The sequence below is a fragment of the Chiloscyllium plagiosum genome, chromosome 2, assembly GCF_004010195.1.
Source record: "Chiloscyllium plagiosum isolate BGI_BamShark_2017 chromosome 2, ASM401019v2, whole genome shotgun sequence".
In the NCBI taxonomy this organism is placed as follows: Eukaryota; Metazoa; Chordata; class Chondrichthyes; order Orectolobiformes; family Hemiscylliidae; genus Chiloscyllium; species Chiloscyllium plagiosum.
In genome coordinates, this window is record NC_057711.1 from 94,701,343 (window position 1) to 94,722,632 (window position 21,290).

The window sequence follows — 21,290 nt, forward strand, 5'->3', positions numbered from 1 at the left end:
GAATCTTGGACACCTAACACCAATGTCTGTGGCAGTAGCCATGCCCATACCATGTGCACATGTTAACCTCTCCATGTCATCATGGCTAATCTCTGATGCAGTTGTATAACGGACTTTGAAACTTCCTAGTAAGTCTCTTTGAAATTTCTGCAAAGACAAAGTGGATAGAGATAAGTACTAAGCTTATAGTTTGGACTGTGGGGTATATCAAGATTGCTCACATGCTTTCTTAGCACTTATTCACTTAACATGCCTGGATGCTGGCAGAATCCTTGTTTTACCTTTTATTCATCTTTATTCCTTAGCCAGAACTTAAAGGCTCATAGTACTGCTGTTTGTCCTTGCTGATTGGCACTGACACAAAGCCAGGCAGGTTTGCCATAGTTATTACCAGTCAAGGACATGGATATTTTGCTAAATGGTACATTGCTATCTCAATCTCACACTGTCCACTTACACAGCAAAAACACCATGTGTGCTTCAAGCAAACTCACAGTCTTAGGGGAATAGACCTCACTGATGTCCAGGGAGGCATCCATCAGCCAGGAGTGCCAGCACAGTAAGTCAAAGGCAGCCTCTGATACCAGTCCATGGGCTTAGGCATGGCTAGCCATTGTTTGGAGTGTTTACAGTCAGCCCAGGGAGTGGGTCTCTGTCAGCCCTATGGGGTCAGTCAACGGAGTTGCCAGAACACAGTAGCTGCACAGATATCAGAGAGGGTTCTGGTCACTCACCATTCAAGGCTTTCTTGTTCAGTTGCTGAAAGGGATGGGCCATGATTGGTCTGGAGCAGGGGTTCACCTTTTCAATGTGAAAAAGGTCAACTCAAGTTGTAAGGTGATAATAGAGCATGAGAGTGTCATGTGAGAGAAGGGGCCATTGACTGAGCAGCACCCTGGTTTCTGGGGCGAGACAGTGAACTACAAAACCGGACTTGTTCACTTCATATGTCTGGTGCTGCAGGGCAAAGATTGGCAGATGAGGCTCAGACAGACTGGAGGTAGGAACGTGAGGAGGCGTGACACTTATGGGATTGGCAATGAGGAAGACAATGTTGATGTTTAGATTCAGCTACACAGCAAAGTGTAGCCTGAAATTCACATTTCAAGGTGCAGTCCACTGTTGCCTTTCATCATTCTGTAAATCACAGTGCACCATGGAAATGACTATGTCTGTGACCAAACTCGGGTAGGCAGCATAAGTTCTGCCATCTGTGTTTTTTAATTATGACAACGTCAGTCCATTCAGAAATCAACACCAACAGACACAGATCCAGAGAGTGAGGCGAAACACACTGGCGAGCTCAGCATTTCTTGTGACAGTGAAACATTAGCTTTCTGTGTGCAGTCCAACTACTTTGCAAACACACTCCTGACCATATCGTGCAGAATAGTGACTAAACTTCACTGATGCCTATGATATAATAGTAATATCTGAACAGAGAGGTAGAACTCAAAATTGGTTTGCACATTGCCTGTTCCTGGAGCAACAGATGTCCACTTTACACCTTGGGGGGTCATAGTGTCATAGGGATGTTCAGCACGGAAGCAGACTCTTTGGTCCAACTCGTCCATGTCAACCAGATATCCTAAATTAACCTAGCCCCATTCATAGAATATTGTCTAGGAAAAGGATTTTTAGCTTCAGTCCTTTCCAGTTTACATTTTTGTCAATATAGACACTCCCACAATGATAGTCAACAGTGAACATTTCTTTGCAAATCTGAGAATTTGTTTGTAATCAAGTATTATCCATGCCTCTTTTTCTCTCTCCCATTATGTCTCAGTGCAACCCAGGGTCCACAGCTTAATGGGGGAGCCTGCCCTATGGGGTAGCCTACTGGCACTGGAGGTTTGATCGACTGACCCCAGTGCTGTTTGTGTCGACAGGGCACAGTAAGTGTGTCTTGGGTGGAGGCCAGAGCATTCTCCTCAGGATGGCCTTCCACAAGCCTGAAGGTGGTAGGCAGCATGAAGGTGAAAGGCCCAGCTCCACTCTGCGGTGCCTGGGGGGACATCTCTAATGAACCAATACATGGTTCCTTATCACTTTGGGAGCCTACTGGCACTTCTCTGTCTATTTCTGAGGAAGGGTCACCTTGAGGATTTTTTATTCACACAGAGAATGTGGACATTATGATCCAAACCAATATATAATTGCCCTCTCCTGGTTGATCTTGAAACTGTGGTGGTGAACTGCTGTAGATGGTACACACTGCTGCTACTGAGTGTTGGTAATGTTTGTGGATGTGTTGCCAATCAAGCGATTTGCTTTGTCCTGGTCAGTGAAGGGTATAGGAGAAACCTTGCTGTTGCAGTCTCTAAGGGATCAGTGGGTTCATCCTCATAGGTACTGGAGACAATATGAGATAGTCATACCTTCTTGCTCCCTAAGACTGCTCCCATTCTGCTGGTACCTATGAAACGGAAAGGAGAGAAGGCATCATGTCTAAAGATTGAGAGATGTGGCAGATAAAAGTTCCATTTGCAGTGGGTTAATGTGAGCTAAGGAATGTTGCCTGTTACTTAAATGTTTGGAATGTTTCAGCAACTTTGCAAGAGTAATGCCAGTCCTTTCTGGCCACTGCTTAGATTCTAATCTCATAGGGTGTGAGAAGATGGATGTTGAGTACCCCACTAACCACTGATCTTCTTCCTGCATTGCTGGGGGTTCCAATGGAAGGTTGAGACCACATTAACTTAGGTAGCTACCTTTGTCAAGACTGGCAGGGTTTGGTGTTGTGGTCTCCTTTTGCAATCCTGGGGAAGAGGATAGCTCTTCTCTACACCAGTTTGTTCACAGGGCACCTTGGGCTCTGTCAGAAAATCACAGCTTCAATTTTCCTTGCAGGGATGTCCTTTGGGAGTTTGTACAGCCAAATGATGCAGCTCCAGAGTGCAAACATGACTTTTGCATTGCGTGTATAATAGCATTTTAAAGATGGCACAGCTGCCAGGGATTCGCATTGGCATGTTCTTCTCAGTCCACCGAGTGGGCATTCAGCTTGCATGTAGGGTGCCATAGCAGCAGTGTATGTAGTTAATGAGGTATATTTGTAATGACAGCACAATAAAATTTGCAAGTCTCATGAAGAGTAACCTTCCTTGAAACCAGATTAAAATGGCACTTAGCCAAGAGATAGTAAGTTTCAGCCTGAGATTGAACATTGAAGTTGTCCTGCTCATTTCTGATTAATTTGAATAAAGAATCACATTCCGCAATGCTGAAATTCAAGTACAAACTTCAGCACAACCAATGAACTGGAGTTGCCATTGAGCATCATAACCCTCCTCCACCAAACAATAGGATCATGGCTGATCTGATTTTAACTTGAAATTTGCATGCAAATCTATCCCAATAACATTTCTCCCATTTGCTTAACAGAAGTCTATTCTTTCTGCCTTTTCATGAAGAGGGTTCCAAGATTCTCAATCCTCAAAGAAAAACAAAATTGTCTCATCTGTTTTAAACACGTAAACCCTTATACAGTGATCTTCAGCTCGAGATACTCCCATTAAAGGAAACAACATCTCCCATCTCAAGACTCCCCAGGATCTCACATATTTCAATCAAGTCATCTCTTATTCTTCTAAACTCCAGCAGATACAAGTCTAGCCTGTCCAACCTTTCCTCATAATACAAGCCACTAATTCCAAGTATTACTCTATTGAACCTTATCTGAACTGTTTCCAATGTTTTTACGTGCTTTCATTAATAAGGAGACCAATACTGAGCACTCCGCTGTCGATTAGGTCTCATCTGTGCCCTGTACAATTGAAGCGTTTGTATCAAATTCCTGTCACAATACACAATAACATTCTATTACCTTTCCTAACTACTTGCTGTACCTGCATACTAACCTAATTAATTTCTCGCCATTGAGATAATATATGTATTTATTCTTCCAACATGTTTTAATGTAAGTTATGGATAGTTGAGATCACACATCACTCATTATGCCTTACCAACCATAAAGACTCATATATGCTTACTTTCTGCTTCCTGTTATCAGCCATATTCTATCCATGCTAATACATTGCCACCTATATCATGAGTTTTTAGAACAAATGAAGAAACAACAACAGCCCTCCAAAGCTGCACCAAAACATTTTGACCTTCCATATTAAAACTGTGTTCACTGGCAGGATCCATATCCTTCTATTCCCTCCCTCAAACAGGCATTGCTTGAATGCTACATTTTTGTCTGCTTCCTCCACCTCCTCTGGCAATGCCTTCCAGACACTCACCATCCTTCGTGTGAAAAACTTGCCTCGCACATCTCTTTTAATCTTTCCCCCTCGCACCTTGAACCTGTGTCCCCTACTAACGAACCCGTCCACTATGGGAGAAGCCATATACTTCCCAGTCTATCCATGCCATTCAACTTCGGTCAGGTTGCCTCTCAGTCTCCTGTGTTCCAGTGAAAACAAACCCAGTCTATCTAACCTTTCTGCATAGTTACAATCCCCCACACCAGGTTACATCCTATTTTATTTTCCACACAAATCTTTGCTGCCAGTTGCCCTCTGGAAATCTATGTAAGGTACACCCACAAGTTCCCTTTTATTCATAACATATCTAACATCCTCAAACAACTCCCAATAGATTAATCAATCAGAGTTGCCCTTCACTTAACCATATTACTCAGCCTGATTACTTTGAACTTATTCAAGTGACCTGCTCTGCTTTAATAACAGCTTATAACATTTTGCCATGACAGGTGTTAGGATGCAAACTCTTCCTTTGACTAGAGGAGTTATATTCATTATCTTCCAATCTAATGGGACTGTCCTTGAATCAAGGGAGTTTTGAAAAATTAACCAACAAACGCATTGACTATCTCATAAGCTATTTCTTTTAGGACTCCAGAATGAGATCTAGTAGGAATTAGAAACTTTTCAGCCCACAGCTCCAACAATTTACTCAGAACCACTTCTTTAGTGATTGTAATTTTCCTCAATTGCTGCCGCCTTTCAATCTTCTGATTGAAAACTCCCTGTGTGGTGTTACTCTGTCCTCTATAGCGCAAATCAATGCAAGATATAATTGCTGTGCTGTTTCTATATTTTCTACAGGCCAATACTTACTTTTCTTCTTTGACCTCTTGCTTACTATATAGTCCAGATTTAGATTTGTAGGGGCACAGAGCTGTACAGCATGGAAACAGACTCTTCAGTCCAACTTGTCCATGCCAATCAGGTATCCCAAATTAATCTAGTCCCATTTGCCAGCATTTACTCCATACCCCTCTAAATCCTTCCTATTCAAATACCATCCAGATGCTTATTCTACACATGCACCAGCCTCTGCATGAAAAAGCTGACCCTTAGGTATTTTTTAAATCTTTCCCCTCTCACCTTAAACCTATGCACTCTAGTTTTGGACTCTGCAAACCTGGCGAGAAGACTTTGGCTAAATTTATGCCCCTTGTGATTTTATAAACATCTGTAAGGTCATCCCTCAGCCTCTGATACTCTAGAGAAACTAATCCCAGCCTATTCAGCTTCTCCCTGCAGCTCAAACCCTCCAACCCTTATAACATCCTTGTAAATCTTTTCTGAAACCTTTCAAGTTTCACAACATCCTTTCTTTAGCAGGGAGACCAGACCTGAACACAGTATTCCAAAAGTGGCCTAACCAATGTCCTGTACAGCCACAACATGATCCTCCAACTTACAGACTCAATGCACTAACCAATAAAGGTAAGCATATCAAATTCCTTCTTAACTACCCTGTCTACCTGTGGCTCTATTTTCAAGGAACTATGAACCTACACTCCAAGGTCTTTGTTCAGCAAGACTCCCTAGGACCATACCATTAAGCGTATAAGCCCTGCCCTGGTTTGCCTTTCCAAAATGCAGCACCTCATATTTATTTAAATTAAACTCCATCTGCCACTCCTCGGCCCATCAGCACATCTGGTCAAGGTTCTCCTGTACTCTGAGATAACCTTCTTTGCTGTTCACTACACCACCAATTTTGGGTATAATCTGCAAACTTAACCGTATCTCCTCTATTTAAATCAAATCATTTATATAAATAACAAAAAGCAGTGGACCCAGCACCGATCCTTGTGGTCACAGGCCTCCAGTGAGAAAAACAACCCTCCACCGCCACCCTCAGTCTTCTCCAGTTCTGTATCCAACTGGCTAGTTCTCCCTGTATTCCATGTGATATAATTGTGCTAACCAGTCATGCAGAACTTTGTTGTATGCCTTACTAAAGTCCAGATAAATCACTTCCACCACTCTGCCTTCATCAATCTCTTGTTACTTCTTCAAAAAACTCAATCAGGTTAGTGAGACAAGATTTCCCACACACAAAAGCATGTTGACTATCTTTAATCACTCTTGCTTTTCTAAATGCATGTAAATCCTGTCACTCACGATCCCCCCCAACAACTTACCTACCACTGATATCAGGCTCACCAGTCTATAGTTCCCTGGCTTTTCCTTACCACATTTCTTAAATAGTGACACAACGTTAGCCACCATCCAGCCTTCTGGCACCTCACCTATGGATATCGATGATACAAATATCTCAACAAGGGGCCCAGCAATCACTTCCCTGGCTTCCCACAAAGTTCCTGGTTTGGTCCTGGGGATTTATCTTCCTCTATGCATTTGACGACATCTAGCACCTTTTCCTCTGTAATATGGGCATTTTTGAAGATGTCACTATTTATTTCCCCAAGTTCTTTAGCTTTCATTATCCTTCTCCACAGTAAATACTTATGATAGAATCCCTACAGTGTGGAAACGGACCTTTCAGCCCAACAAGTCCACAGCAACGCCCCGAAGAGTATTCCCATTCCCCATTACCCTACATTTACTCTGACAAATGCACTCAACCTACACATCCTTGGACACCATGGACAATTTAACATGGTCAATTCACCTAACCTGCACACCTTTGGATTGTGGGAGGAAACCAGAACACCTGGAGGAAACCACACAGACATGGCAAAAATGTGGAAACCCCACACAGTCAATTACCCAAGGCTGGAATCGAACCCAGGTCCCTGTCACTTTGAGGCAGCAGTGCTAACCACTGAACCAATGTGCTGCCACAAAATGCCCCTTTAGTATTTCCCCCATCTCTTGTGGTTCCATATATAGGCAGCCTTGCTGATCTTTCAGGGGCAGTATTTTCTCCCTGGTTACCCTTTTTTTTAATGTATTTGTAGGATTCCTTTGGATTCTCCTTAACCATATTTGCCAAAGCCAACTCATATCTCTTTTTTTGCCTTCCTACTTTCCCTGTTAAATATACTTCTACTGCCTTTATACTCTTCTAGGGATTCACTCGATTCCTGCCATCTACATCAGACATATGCTTCATTCTTTCTCTTGACCAAGATCTCAATTTCTCTCATACTCAAATGTTACCCTCCTTATACATCTTTTGGTCATTCTTTGGGCTTTTTAAAAACACTTTTTGCCCAGTCTCTATAATGCCATATGTCTTTGCACAATTCTATACTTTTATTTTAATTTGATATTATTTTTAACATTACTAGTTAACCACAGATGATGGTCCATCACTTATGATATTTCTTACTCTTTGCAAAGTATCTATTCATTGTATTCTAAAATATCCTTATCCATCTATTTGGCCTTTTACCCTAATTTGTCAAATCATGTGGGCTAGCTCTGTTTTCATGTCCTCATAATTTCCATTATTTAAGTTTAAAAAAAAGTCTCAGACCCATTCTTCTTTCCCTCAACTGAACATAAATTTCAATCACACTCCTGTGTATGCTTTGTAGATGGCGTTTAGGCTTTGAGAAGTCAGGAGGTGTGTTACTTACTGCAGAATCCCTATCTCCTGATCTGCTCTTGTAGCCTCAGTATGTATGTTACCAGGCCACTTTAGTTTCTGATTAATGGAGCTGAGATGCTTGGCCTCCAATAACCACAGGAGAAAGTGAGGGCTGCAGATGCTGGAGATCAGAGCTGGAAATGTGTTGCTGGAAAAGCGCAGCAGGTCAGGCAGCATCCAGGGAACAGGAGAATCGACGTTTCGGGCATAAGCCCGAAGAAGGGCTTATGCCCGAAACGTCGATTCTCCTGTTCCCTGGATGCTGCCTGACCTGCTGCGCTTTTCCAGCAACACATTTCCAGCTCTAATAACCACAGAGCTCTTTGTTCTGCCAGATGTGACTTCAGTTTACTAGCACATTCCAATAGAGTTGAAGCTGTCTTTTTAATCCTGCTGTGTGTTCTTCAATGTTTAAAACCCAAGGTGTGCCTGCAGTGTTTTTCATAATGCACAGGGAGTGACTTGCTGTCAGCCTATTGTTATCCTTGTCTCCACGAGAGTCCAGTCTGTTTTGGTTAGCCTTTTCCCTGTCGGAACAACTGTTGTTTGAAGTTCCTTTTGCATCCATTGGTGTAACATTGCATCTGATTCTCCATTTTTAGACCGCTGTTGAATTTGCATCTGGAGCCACGTTGTCTTTTTAAAAAATGTTAAAAATGTTCACAGGACTTTGAAAGTGTGACCCGCAACATGTAAATATAGAAATAAAAGAACATATACACGTTGCGGCAGAAAGCTCAGGAGAGACATCTTCCATTTGTATGCAAAAACCAACATTGTCCCTGGAAATTGGCAAACACAATGCTTTTACAGCTTTCTTAGGGTCTTGTTAAAATTGTGAGAGACTCATATGGAATTAAATAAAGACAATGTAAACAAAGTAAGTTTTGAACTGGATCATAAACCTAGCTGCATAACTGAAAAATGTGTTTGATTTCAACCTATTACCCTGAGACTTGACATAAGTCCTTGCATAGAAGAATTTTAATTAGTTTTGGTCTTGTGGCTGATGTCATCAAACTTTTGATGCAACGAAAGCAGAGAACATTGGAGGCTGTGCAATGAACCCAAGCAACAAGCTCCTTGCAATGGTCAGTTATTTGGATTTGAAAACTTATAGTAAGGCACATGTTTAGTAAGGAATGTTTTGGCAACTAGTCCATGAGCACAAGCACAGAGATAATTCCACCAAATCTTCAAGTCTGCCCTATCACACAGTGAGATCATGACTGAATTACAGTATATTGCAAACATTTCAGTTGCCTTAGCTTCATAAAATGTAATACTTAATTTTAATATATTAATAATTATTATTAATCTAAGTTAGTCTAAAATTATTAATTAATTAAGATACATGCCAGACTTTATAGTGTAGGGTATTGTGACATTACTGTGCCCTTAAGAGATGTTCTGTCTTGTGTCTCTTGAAGAGAGCTGTTGACACTATGATGGTGACATATCTGCTTCAGAAGCAATTGGTGAACAGTTTTGAGCTCCCTAAGTGTGTTTTTTAAGATGAAAGAAGCATGAGTGGGTGGAGTTAGGCCTACACAGACCCAGGGGTTTAGTTTTGCTTTCGGCTATGTTTTGGAATTGGCAGTTGAAACTGATGGATATGGCATTCTTTCTGCTGCAGGAGAAAGCTTAAGTTCTCTCTCTGCTTTTTTTTTCAGTGTTCTTTCAGTGTTCCTTTCTCTTGGACTGGAAAGGAGATAACATGGGTAAAATCTGTATTCCTGAATTTGCTTTGCCAAGGGTGTGTTTATATGTGATGCTGCTACACTGCACAAGTTGAAAATAAGTCAGTAAATTAGGAGTTAAATAATATATTTTATTAAATATTTCAATGGAGTTAAAGTTATGCCTTTTTTTTGTGTTTTAGCGATGTTGTCAGTGTGTTTTGCTGAAAGCCTGGTAGTGGACCATTTAGAGACATAGAGTCATATTGAGAATTGAATCATATCTGGAACACAGTGCCTTACAATTGCCTCTAAATAAAATAAAAAATTAGAGTCTAGGCTACCTCTTTGATATATTTTGAGGGGGTTTGGTCTGGTGCATAACAGTATACACACACGTTAGTGTCAGGAGCAATGGACAAACACCTAAATGTTATTCCACATTTTCTTCAAAAGTATGCCATAGAAATCAGAAAGCTTGTCATTTCAGAAGGCAGCAAGGAGTACACCAGGAAACTACAGGTCAGTCATCCTAACCTATATGGTGAGGAAACTATTGTAACAAATTCTGAGAGATAAAACTAATCTGTACATGGAGAAGTAGGGATTAATTAGGAAGAGTCAGCATGGTTTTGGTAAAGGGAGGTCATATCTGACCAATTTAAGTCATAGAGTCTTAGAGTTGTACAGCATGAAAACAGACCCTTTGGTCCAACTAGTTCATGCAGATCAGACATTCCAAATTAACCTAGTCCCATTTGCCAGCATGTGGTCCATACCCGTTTAAACCCTCCCTATTCATGTCTCTGTCCAGATGCCTTGTAAATGTTTTAATTGTACTAGCCTCCACCACTTTCCCTGCAGCTCCTTCGATACACACACCATCCTTAGGTCTCTTATATTTTTCCTTTCTCACCTTAAACCTATGCTCTCTCGTTTTGGACTCTGTTACCCTGGGGAAAAGACCTTGGCTATTCACCCCATCCATGCCCCTCATGATTTTATAATTCTCTATAAGTTAACCCCTCAGCCTCCAACACTCCAGGAAAAGTAGCCCTTAGCCTATTCAGCCTGTCCCTGTAGCTCGAGCGCTCCAGAAAGATTAGGTCTTCAGCAACTGAAGCCACAGTCCCCAATGGTGGAGCAACTGAAATTGTAAATGCTCAAGAGGCCAGAACTGAAAGAGGGAAGAGACTGTTTGATTTGTTCAGTCAGGCTAGGGAATGAAACAGACCTCACATACAATGCATCCATACTCTTCATCAAATGCTGAACAGACTAGACTAAGATTGTATCTTTTATCTCTCACTGCTGCACTGGAACATCAGCCTGGATTCTGTTTTGAAGCTTCTGGTGCGGGACTTAAATCCATTACCTTTGAATCAGAGGCAAGGATAATATCCAGTGGACACTGAAAATACTGAACCATGTTATGGAAAGCAATTACTCATCAATCCCTGATGGTAGACTGGCAGGAACATTCCCCTGAAAATCCATGTGGTACTTCACACCACTGGTGCTGACCCCTTCACGGTTCATGGGGTCAGGGGTCAGATTCCATTATTTAAATGTTTTCATGGGCATACCTTGACCCCAAAGATGCTTGGTGCTCCTGGTCTCCTTCCCCGGAGCGGACAGTTATCCCTGGTGCTCCATTTTGCACGGCATCTCTTAAATAATTAATGTCAATTAACATAGAGCAGTAAAACATAGGAATTCTTTGGCCTGCCATGACTGTTCTGACCATGATGCCATTTTAAACTAATCCTATCTGCCTGCACATGGTCCATATCCTGCTATTCTCTGCCTGTTCATGTGCCTGCATGAATGCCTCTTCAACATTGCTACTGTTTGTGTTTATAGATATTTTCTTAGCAACCTGTTCAGGGATATGATTACATGCCTTTGGAGCAGGTGGAACTTGAACATGGGCCCCCTGGCTCAGAGGAAGGGGCATTACTACCATGCCAAGAACCCTCTGCCTCTGCCTACACCACCTCCCCTGACAATGCATTCCAGGTATCTACCATCCTTTGCAAAAATAAATTTTGCCTCGCACATCTCCTTTAAACTTTCTCCCTCTCACTTTAAACCTATGCCCCTCAGTATTTGAAATTTGCACCCTGGAAAAAGATTGTGACTATCCAATCTATCCATGCCCTGATAATTTTATATACTTCTATCAGGTCGCCTTCTCAGCCTCCGATGCTCTAGAAAAAAATAATCCAAGTTTGTCCAACCTTTCCCTATGGTTAATACATTCCAATCCAGGCCAGATGCTGGCAAACCTCCTCTGCCTCCAAAGCCTCCACATACCTCCTGCAGCGAGGTAACCAGAACTGCACACAACTTGATTGAATTTTTTCGAAGAGGTGACCAGGTATGTAGATGAGGGCAATAATTTGATGTTGTTTACTTGGACTTCAGCAAAGCTTTTTGATGAGGTTTCCCATAGGATACAGTTAGCAAATGCAAAAAACTTATGGTATCAAAGAAAAATTGGCATATTGGCTTCACAATTGGCTAAGTGGCAATTATGAAGGTTGAGGGGTGCTTTTGCAACCGGGATCCTTTTCCTGTGGGATTCTGCAGATGTAAGTTTTGGGGCTCTTGCTGTTTGTGGTTTATATAAATTATTTAACTTGAATGTAGATGGGTTGATCAGTAAATTCACATGATATAAAAGTTGATGGGATGATAAATGGAAATGTAGAAAATAGGTGCTGGAGTAGGCCATTCAGCCCTTCGAGCCTGCATCACCATGCAGTATAATCATGGCTGAACATGCAATATTAATATCCCATTCGCACTTTCTCTCCATTCCCCTTGATCCATTTAGCCGCACAGGCCTTGTCCAGCTCCCTCTTGAATGTATCTAACAAACTGACCCTGACAGCTTTCTGTAGGAGGGAATTCCACAGGTTCACAACTCTTTGAATGAAAAAAAATTCTTCTTCATCTCAGTCCTGAATGGCTTACCCTTGTTAGTATATAAATCGAAAGGTGGAATGCCCCTAGATTACAGGAAGATATAGATGGGTTGATCAGATGAGCTGATCAGTGACAAATGAAATTCAGTTTAGAATAATCTGAAATGATGCGCTTGAGCAGGACAAACAAGCAAGAGAATACATTATAAGCATCAGGACCAAGGAAGCACCAAAGATCAAAGGAACAGTGAATAAAGAAATTAAGAAGGCATATGATATATTTTCCTTTATTAAATGAGTCATAGAGTTTAAGAGCAGGGAGGTAATGCCTGAATTATGAAAAAACATTGATTAGGCCACAGCTAAAGTATTGTCTGCATCCCTGGAATTCACATTATGTGAGGGATGTGATAGCAATAGAAAGGGTGCAGAGGAGTTTTACCAGGATGTTGCCTGGGCTGGTGAATTTTAGTTATAAAGAGAGACTGGACAGACTGGAGTTATTTTCCTTTGAGCAAAAGAGATTGAAAGGAAATATGATTGAGATGTATACAATTATAGCCTTAAATAGGGTAGACAGGAAGAAACAATTCCACTCGATGGAGGGATCAGTGACCGGGGCATAGATTTAAGAGAAGGGGCAGAAGGTTTCATGTTTTTTTAAAATTCATTCATACGTTGAGGATTTCACCAGCCAGGGCAACATTTTTTGCTCATCCCTAATAGTTCAGATGGCAGTTAGGGACCAACCGCATTGCTGTGGACCTGGAGTCACATTTAGACCAGACCACCTAAGGATGGCAGATTACTTCCCTAATGGACATTAGTGAACCATTTTTTTCTGGCAGTTGACAATGTATTGATGGTTGTCATTAAACTCTTAATTCCAATTTTTTTTTGTTGAATTCAAATTCCACCATCTGCCATGGCAGAATTCGAACCTGACTTCCCAGAACATTACCTTGGTCTCTGGATTAACAGTGCAGCATTAATACCACTCATCATCACTTCCCCAATGTAAGGAAAAATGTTTTCACCCAGAGAGTGGTGGGAATCTGGAACTCACTGTCTATAAGGGTGGGGGAGTAAGAAACCCTCATAACATTTAAGAAGTATTTAGACACCAAATTGCAATGCAAAGACATTCAAGACAATGTAACAAGTGCTAGAAAATGGGATTAGACATTTAGGTGTTTAGTTTTGATGGTGCAGATGTGATGAACTGAAGAGCCTTTTATTTGCTTTAGTTCTCTATTACGCTATGATAATGGATGATCACCCAATTATTATTCCATAGTTCCTTCAAAAAATATACTGCAGAAATCAGCTAGTTGTCATTTCATTCCAAGGACATCTATGTGACCATTTGAGAAACCACTGTTAATGTTTTACAACACATCAACAGCTTGTGAAAGGTCTGTATTAAAATACAGCTCAAACCAGGCTGTTCTTCCTATCTGTTTATGTGGAGTTGAGGCCAGATGCATTTTGAGCAGTGGCCATCTTTGGTATTCTGCTGTCAAGCTCTAGGTCCCTTCTGGCAGCTCACCTGGGAGTGGTAGTGTGTGGTTATGAGGACATGAGGATGCTTCATTCTTGTTTCTCCCCTTTTCCTCTTGGGTGTGTGATGATTCCCCACACTAAAAGCCCAGGGTTTCCCTGTGTCTTTGATCTCCGCAGGCCTTCATAGCCCCACCAAGGCCCATTATTGTGTTCTGGCACTATTTGGATTGCAAGAGCTGGTAGCTGGCTGCTTGTTTAGGCTGCAGGCAGTTTATTCAATGTTGTAAGGCCATTTATAATAAACTCAGTCATTTTGACATCGACTTTATTTTTGGGTGGGTGAGTATTTTGATTCCCACCACCATCACCATCACCTCCCCACAACAAAGTCCAGCTGGGTAACACCCTACATAAATAACGAATATTAAATCTGGCTTTGCATTTGCAAAAAAACCCAATGTATGAATTACCTTCCTTCATACTTATTAATGTCTCTTTTTTATTGTTATACCTTAATTTAAAGTAATTGCTATAGTGCAGGAAAAGAATTGCTCACAATTGCTCCAAAAGAGCAGTCAGTTCTCATTTTGTTCGAGGTGCAACACTAATGTATTGGTTAAAACAAGAAAGAAACTAGATCATTCATGAAGCACCTGCATTAATAGGTCATTGATTCTTGCAGATGTCATCCTGATCTCTCGTACTTGGACCCCCCCAAGAAACGCAAAGTGGCTATTTGCATATAGAGTCCTGTCCTTTGTGTGGCAAAAGGAATGTCCATACATTTTTCCACATGGCAGTGATCTGACCAATCAGATTCAACTTGCCAGGCTTGAATTTAACTTGTTGTTCAAGACAGTTAACAGTTTGTGCTGTATTCATGTTAACCACAGTCCAATCAATCAGTGTCCTCTTCTCATGCTGTATAAATTGTTGTTTCCTTCTAAAGTTGGTTTTCTTGTGTACACAGTTGCAAAGTGCAAAACTTCATGTCTCTTTTTAGCAACATTTGTGTTCTGTACATTCAAACTATACAATCAAGTTTTCCACATTCTGTGAAACACATCATTTACACTTTCCAAACTCCAGCCTTTACAGTTCCTGATCAAATGTATGTTAATGAACTAAGTGTACAAACTCTGGTCGTTTCTTTATACACATGTGTAGACAATAGAAACCCCAATCTTCAGTATTTTAAACTTTTTTGCAATTGCTATGGATATTCAGGTCCACAATCATCACTTGGCAATGTAATCCTTTTGTACACTCTCCTTTTACTTTAAATTACAAGAGTGTAAGCATAATATAGCATAATGTACAAGACTGGAAAGAGACTATTGCTTATGAAATACAAATTACTTATATTTCCATATATAACCTACTTTTTGATTTGAATTTTTGTTTTCTAATATTCCTGAGATGACAAAAATAAGCTTTTTTCATAAAAACAATAGCTCCAGATTGTGGAATGTTAAAAAATGCTGCTCCTAATGTATAGCTATGTAACGTTGTTCTTCATTGGCCACCTGCAACTATGCCAAAATCACTGTTTCTGTGTCACCCTTGTTACAGCTTATGGCCCACAAATAAAACCATCTTAAAAAAAAGCATTATATTCCTTTCAGCGCATGCATTTTCAGTCTTTGGATTATTATTCCGATTCCATCCCTTCTTTCTCTGGTTTAGAATAACCACGATGGCCAAGTGTTGAACATTTCACGAGCATTCCAGTCATTTTTTCACTGATGGAAAAACTAATCTTCCCACTATAGCTGTTGATTGGCAAACAGACTCAGTGAAAATATCATGTTTGAACTCTGGTCTTCAGACTATGAGTCCAAAGCTACAAAAAAGGGTCATTACTTCATTGCCCTTCTAATCTGAATCAATTATTTACAAAGTGATGTTTTTCTGGCACTGTTTATTCAAAGGAATGGTTAGTTAAGATCCTTTCAGAGGTGAAGTCATTTAACTAATTAGTAAGACACCTAAAATAATTTTTCCTCTCTTCACTTTTAGCATATCTAGAAGACAGCTTTGTAAAGTCTGGAGTCTTCAGCATTGGAGAGCTTGTGCGAGTGTCACGAAGTAAGTATTACCACTGGCTGGGTTTCATCTTAGAAAACCAATTACTCATTTTACAATATATTAACTCTCTTCTGGTGATACCAGGTACAAAGTGAGTTGAGCCTGTAGTGCTGGAAAAGCACAGCAGGTCAGGCAGCATCCGAGGAGCAGGAGAGTTGATGGTTCGGACATGAGCCTTTCATCAGGAATGAGGCTTGTGGGTCGGGGCTGAGAGATAAATGGGAGGGGGTGGGGTTTGGGGAAAGGTAGCTGAGAAAGCAATAGGTGGATGAAGTGAGGGAGAGGGCAGGGGGGGGAGTGAAGGACAGGTCTGGAGGGCGGTGTCGAGTTGGAAGATAGGGACTGGGATAATGTGGGGGTGGGGAAATGAGGAAGTTGCTGAAATCCAAATCTATCCTGTGTGGTTGCAGGGTCCCAAGACAGAATATAAAGCATTCTTCCTCCAGGCATCAGGTGGTAACGGTTTGAGGGTGGAGGAGGCCCAGGACCTGCAAGTCCTTGATGGAGTGGGAAGGGGAGTTGAAGTGTTCAGCCACGTGGCAGTGGGGTTGGTGGTGCGAGTGTCCAAGAGATGTTCATTGGGGATACAGGACAAATGTTCTCTGAAACATCTTGCAAATGTTTCAGAGAACATTTCTGGGACAACTGTGTCCACCAACCTGACTGCCCATGGCTGAACACTTTAACTCCCCACGGGACAAATGTGGATTTCAACAGCGTCCTCAATTCCCCTCCCCCCCCACATTATCCCACTCCCAAGCCTCCAACTCAACACCGCCCTCCGGACCTGTCCATCACTCTCCCCTCTGCCCTATCGCCTTCTCCCTCACCTTTATCCACCTATCGCTTGCTCAGCTACATTTCCTAGGACCTTACCATTAAGTGTATAATAATATGGAGTCAATAGTTCTTGTATCCCTGAATTATGAGATAAGAAATCCATAGTGACAGACAAGTTAAATTACAAATATGGCTTTATTGTCAATCGCAAAATTATACAGAAAGAATTACATTAGCAGTTAGCTTTCATGGTACAAAATGATAGAAATACAGCATTCTTCAACAAGTTCTGACCATGAGTCTATCAGAAATATTCAAGGTGAAGTCTCCAAAGTGTGTCAGTAATCTTGTAGCCCCATCCATTATGCAGTTCATCAGATTATCATCACACAATGAGAGCAACAATCTAGTCCAAAATGTCACAGTAAAAGCGGGAAATTGAAGAGCCGGGACATTAACCTTCTGTAGATTGCTTGTCTTTGGTGTCTGGTTAACACAAAGGAAGTGAAACAAAAGTTGCATTTCAAAATCAATTAAAGCTAATTAATTAATTACTCTGTTAATTAGATCTTGCTCTGACATACCAGGAACAAAAGGGAACTGCAGCTGTAAATACTTCAAGAAATAAGGCCTAACGCAACAAAGTATTAAAATTCTCAGGGAGACTAGTATTAATATTTTCAGGGGGCTCTGGAACTACAGTGATAATGTCCTTACCTCTAAACCAAGAGGACCAGATTCAGGTTCCAGGTGCTCCAGATGTATGTAATAATATCTTTGTTGATTAGAAAATGTTTATTTATATTTTAAAAATAAAGACTTCCTGTTTATAGTTGAATGGATGACACAAGTAGATTTCATGTTTTAAGATGTTTACAGCAACAAACAGACTGAAAGCACTATTAACTCAACAGCAATTTTATTGAAAACTCATTTTTAAACTGTAGAACAGAGTTAGATGTAGGTTTGCTCGCTGAGCTGGAAGGTTCATTTTCAGATGTTTTGTCACCATACTAGGTAATATCATCAATAAACCTCCAGATGAAGCACTGATGGTATGGCCCACTTTCCATTTATGTATTTGGGTTTCCTTGGGTTGATTGTGTCATTTCCTGTGATGACATCATTTCCTCTGGTGGCATCATTTCCCATTCTTTTTCTCAGGGGGTGGTAAATGGGATCCAAGTCAATGTGTGTGTTGATAAAGTTCCGATTGGAATGCCATGCTTCTAGGAATTCTTGTGTGTGAGTATGTTTGGCTTGTCCTAGAATGGATGTGTTCTCCCAGTCGACTTGGTGTCCTTCCTCATCTATATGTAAGGATACTAGTGAGAATGGGTTATGTCTTTTTGTGGCTAGTTGATGATCATGTATCCTGGTGGCTAGTTTTCTGCCTGTTTGTCCAATGTAGTGTAGAACAGATCATTTAAAACAACCAAAGCAAACAATACCATAATCAGGAACATGTTACATTTTCCTTTAAGTGGACATTCAATTCTTCTGAAACCAGTCTGAAATTATTTTTCCAGCTTTGAATTTTCTCTTTCAAAACCTAGAAATTTTTAACCCCAGAGTTGACCTTCATAGTGGGAGTATTACAACTGATCCTTCAATTTTCACTAGCCATAAAAATCTTTAAACCTTACCTTAACTTCTCTCAAATTTGATCTTTTGAATTTAAGCACAAGCTTCGGCCCACAATCTAGTATGGTCACCCACAGACTTCCAGTTTCTATCTGATTTCTCTCTTAACCCTGACAGACTCACTGTGTTAGTAAGTGTTCAGAGATATTTTGGAAACACTTTCTCTCTAAAACCATTTGCATCATAATGTCAAAGTCAAAGTTATAGTCAAAGAGATGTACAGCGTGGAAACAGACCCTTCGGTCCAACTCGTCCATGCCGACCAGATATCCCAGCCCACGCCCCCCCCCCCTACAACCCACCCTCCCATCCTGGCACTTTCCCCTGCCACCGCAGGAACTGTAAAACCTGCGCCCACACCTCCTAGAAAAGCAAAAAGGTGATGTGATAAAACATTAACTGGAAAAACTAGCAACAGTCCAACGATATTGCATCGGTTTGTGAAGGGGAAGAGGATAACACGTGAAAGAATTGATTGTATTAAGGACCAAGGAGGCAGCATGTGCATGGAGCTTGTAAACATGATAAATACGCAATTCATATCGGTCTTCACTTTGGAGAAGCAGTGACTGGATTCAGGGAGAATGACAGTGCGATCCTCGAACAGATTGATGCAAAAGTCGAGGAAGAATTGGAATTTCTTTTCTTTTCTTTTTGCCTCTGGCCACTGAAGAGGTTTTATAGGACAGGATAACATCTAATGCGGGGTCAATTTTCAGAGTGATGAAGGACTTTTGCCTGAAACGTTGATTTCGAAGCTCCTTGGATGCTGCCTGAACTGCTGTGCTCTTCCAGCACCACTAATCCAGAATCTGGTTTCCAGCATCTGCAGTCATTGTTTTTACCACCCAGATATCCCAACCCAATCTAGTCCCATTTGCTAGCACCTGGCCCATATCCCTCCAAACCCTTCCTATTCATATACCCATCCAGATGCCTTTTAAATGTTGCAGTTGTACTAGCCTCCACCACTTCCTCTGGCAGCACATTCCACACACGCACCACCCTCTGCGTGAAAAGGTTGCCCCTTAGGTCTCTTTTATATCTATTCACATGGACCGAGTATTGAAGTAGCTATGTTGTGAGCAAGTGTGAATTTCTTTGCACCTTCTTCCCAGTAAATCAGCCTAGGCATTCCTTTAATCTTTAGTAGGCTTAGCACCTAGATTAATATCAGGCAGACTTCTATGACTCCATTCATTTTAACCTTAATTTATATAGACAGTCCCAAAACACGTTTTATAAAACTTACATACTTAAAAAGAATTGCAAGCCTACAATTTAGAATAAAAGAATCGCAGGACAAGATTACGTTTTATGACTTTTACTGTAACAGACAAAACAATATCAAAGCAACATTAATAAACATTGCCGAATGTGTCACTAATGCTTCAGACTATTGAAACTGCTATCTTAATTAATGTTTAACTTGACTAATGACACCACACCATATTAATAAACTTTACAACATGCTGTCTACAGAATTGCCATCTTGACAAGTCTTGGAGTCAGAGATGTACAGCACGGAAGCAGATCCTTTGGTCTAACACATCCATGCTGACCAGATATCCTAACCTAATCTAGTCCCATTTGCCAGTACTTGGCCCATATCCCTCTAAACGCTTCCTATTCATACACCCATCCAGATGCCTTTTCAATGCTGTAGTTGTACTAGCCTCCATCACTTCCTCTGGCAGCTCATTCCATACATGCATCACCCTTTGTGTGAAAAGGTTGCCCCTGAGCTCTTTTTATCTTTTTCCCCTCTCACCCTAAACTTATACCCTCTATTTCTGGACTCACCCATCCCAGGGAAAATACCTTGTCTATTTATCCTACCCATGCCCCTCATGATTTTATAAACCTCTATAAGGTCAGCCCTCAGCCTCTGACACTCCAGGGAAAACAGCCCAAGCCTATTAAGTCACTCCCTGTAGCTCAAATCCTCCAACCCTAGCAATATTCTAGTTAATCTTTTCTGAACCCTTTCAAGTTTCACAACATCCTTCCAATAGTCCATACTCCCTCCCAAATTCCAGTGGGTTCAATACTTCTACACATCACCATGCTATTACATTGACTGACCATTGAGAAGCACATCCCTCAAGATTTCCAAACCAACCTGCAGGTGTAAAGCTCAATCTAGCAATTTCTTCTTCCAGCCGAACCTGAGCAAATCTGTGAGTGTTTAGCTTGCCATTGGATTCATTTCCCTGATCATAGATCATCCTCCCTCCTGAATTCTAACTGGTAGTTTGCTTAAAAGCTTGCTCCAGTCTGAGAGTCTGGCAAATAGTACATTGTCCTGGTTCTCTACACAGCAATAGACAGTAAATGATTAAGATGGTAAAAGGAATGCTATTCAAATGAGCTGCTATTTCTTGGGTCTTTCAACTATTTTGAATATTGTTGGAAGTTTTCTAATTTAGGCAAATGGAAAGCTCTCCTGATTTTTGTCTGCGAGCTAGTGGACAGACTTTGAGAAGTCGGGGTGAGTTACTCGCTGCAGGATTGCTGGCATCTGAACTGCACTTGTAACCACAGTATTTATTGGCATGGCTCAGAGGTTATTTGCCACTTGTCAGCCCAAATCTACGTATTGTCCAGGTCTTGCTGCATATGGACATGGAGTACTTCAATATTTGAGGGGTTGCAAATGTACTGAGCATTGTGCAACCTGATACTTATATACTTCAAGGAAATTACAAGCCTAAGAGCAGTGAACATACCCACTTCTGACCTTGCAATGGAGGAAGGTGATTGATGAAGCAACTGAAGATGGTTGGACCTAGGACTCTACCCTGAGGAACCCTTGCAAAAATGTCCTGAAGCTCAGAAGACTGAT

General features: G+C 41.1%; 1 protein-coding gene across 12 annotated transcripts in view; it reads left to right on the forward strand.

Moving 5' to 3' along the window:
* Positions 1 to 21,290, forward strand: part of LOC122562011 (nuclear factor 1 B-type-like) — a 624,396-nt gene that overhangs the window by 463,370 nt on the left and 139,736 nt on the right. For all 12 annotated transcript variants that reach the window (XM_043714459.1, XM_043714413.1, XM_043714404.1 and 9 more), the window contains exon 4: positions 15,953 to 16,021. In XM_043714459.1, coding sequence (XP_043570394.1) covers positions 15,953 to 16,021 — 69 coding nt within the window. The remainder of the gene's footprint in view (positions 1 to 15,952; positions 16,022 to 21,290) is intronic.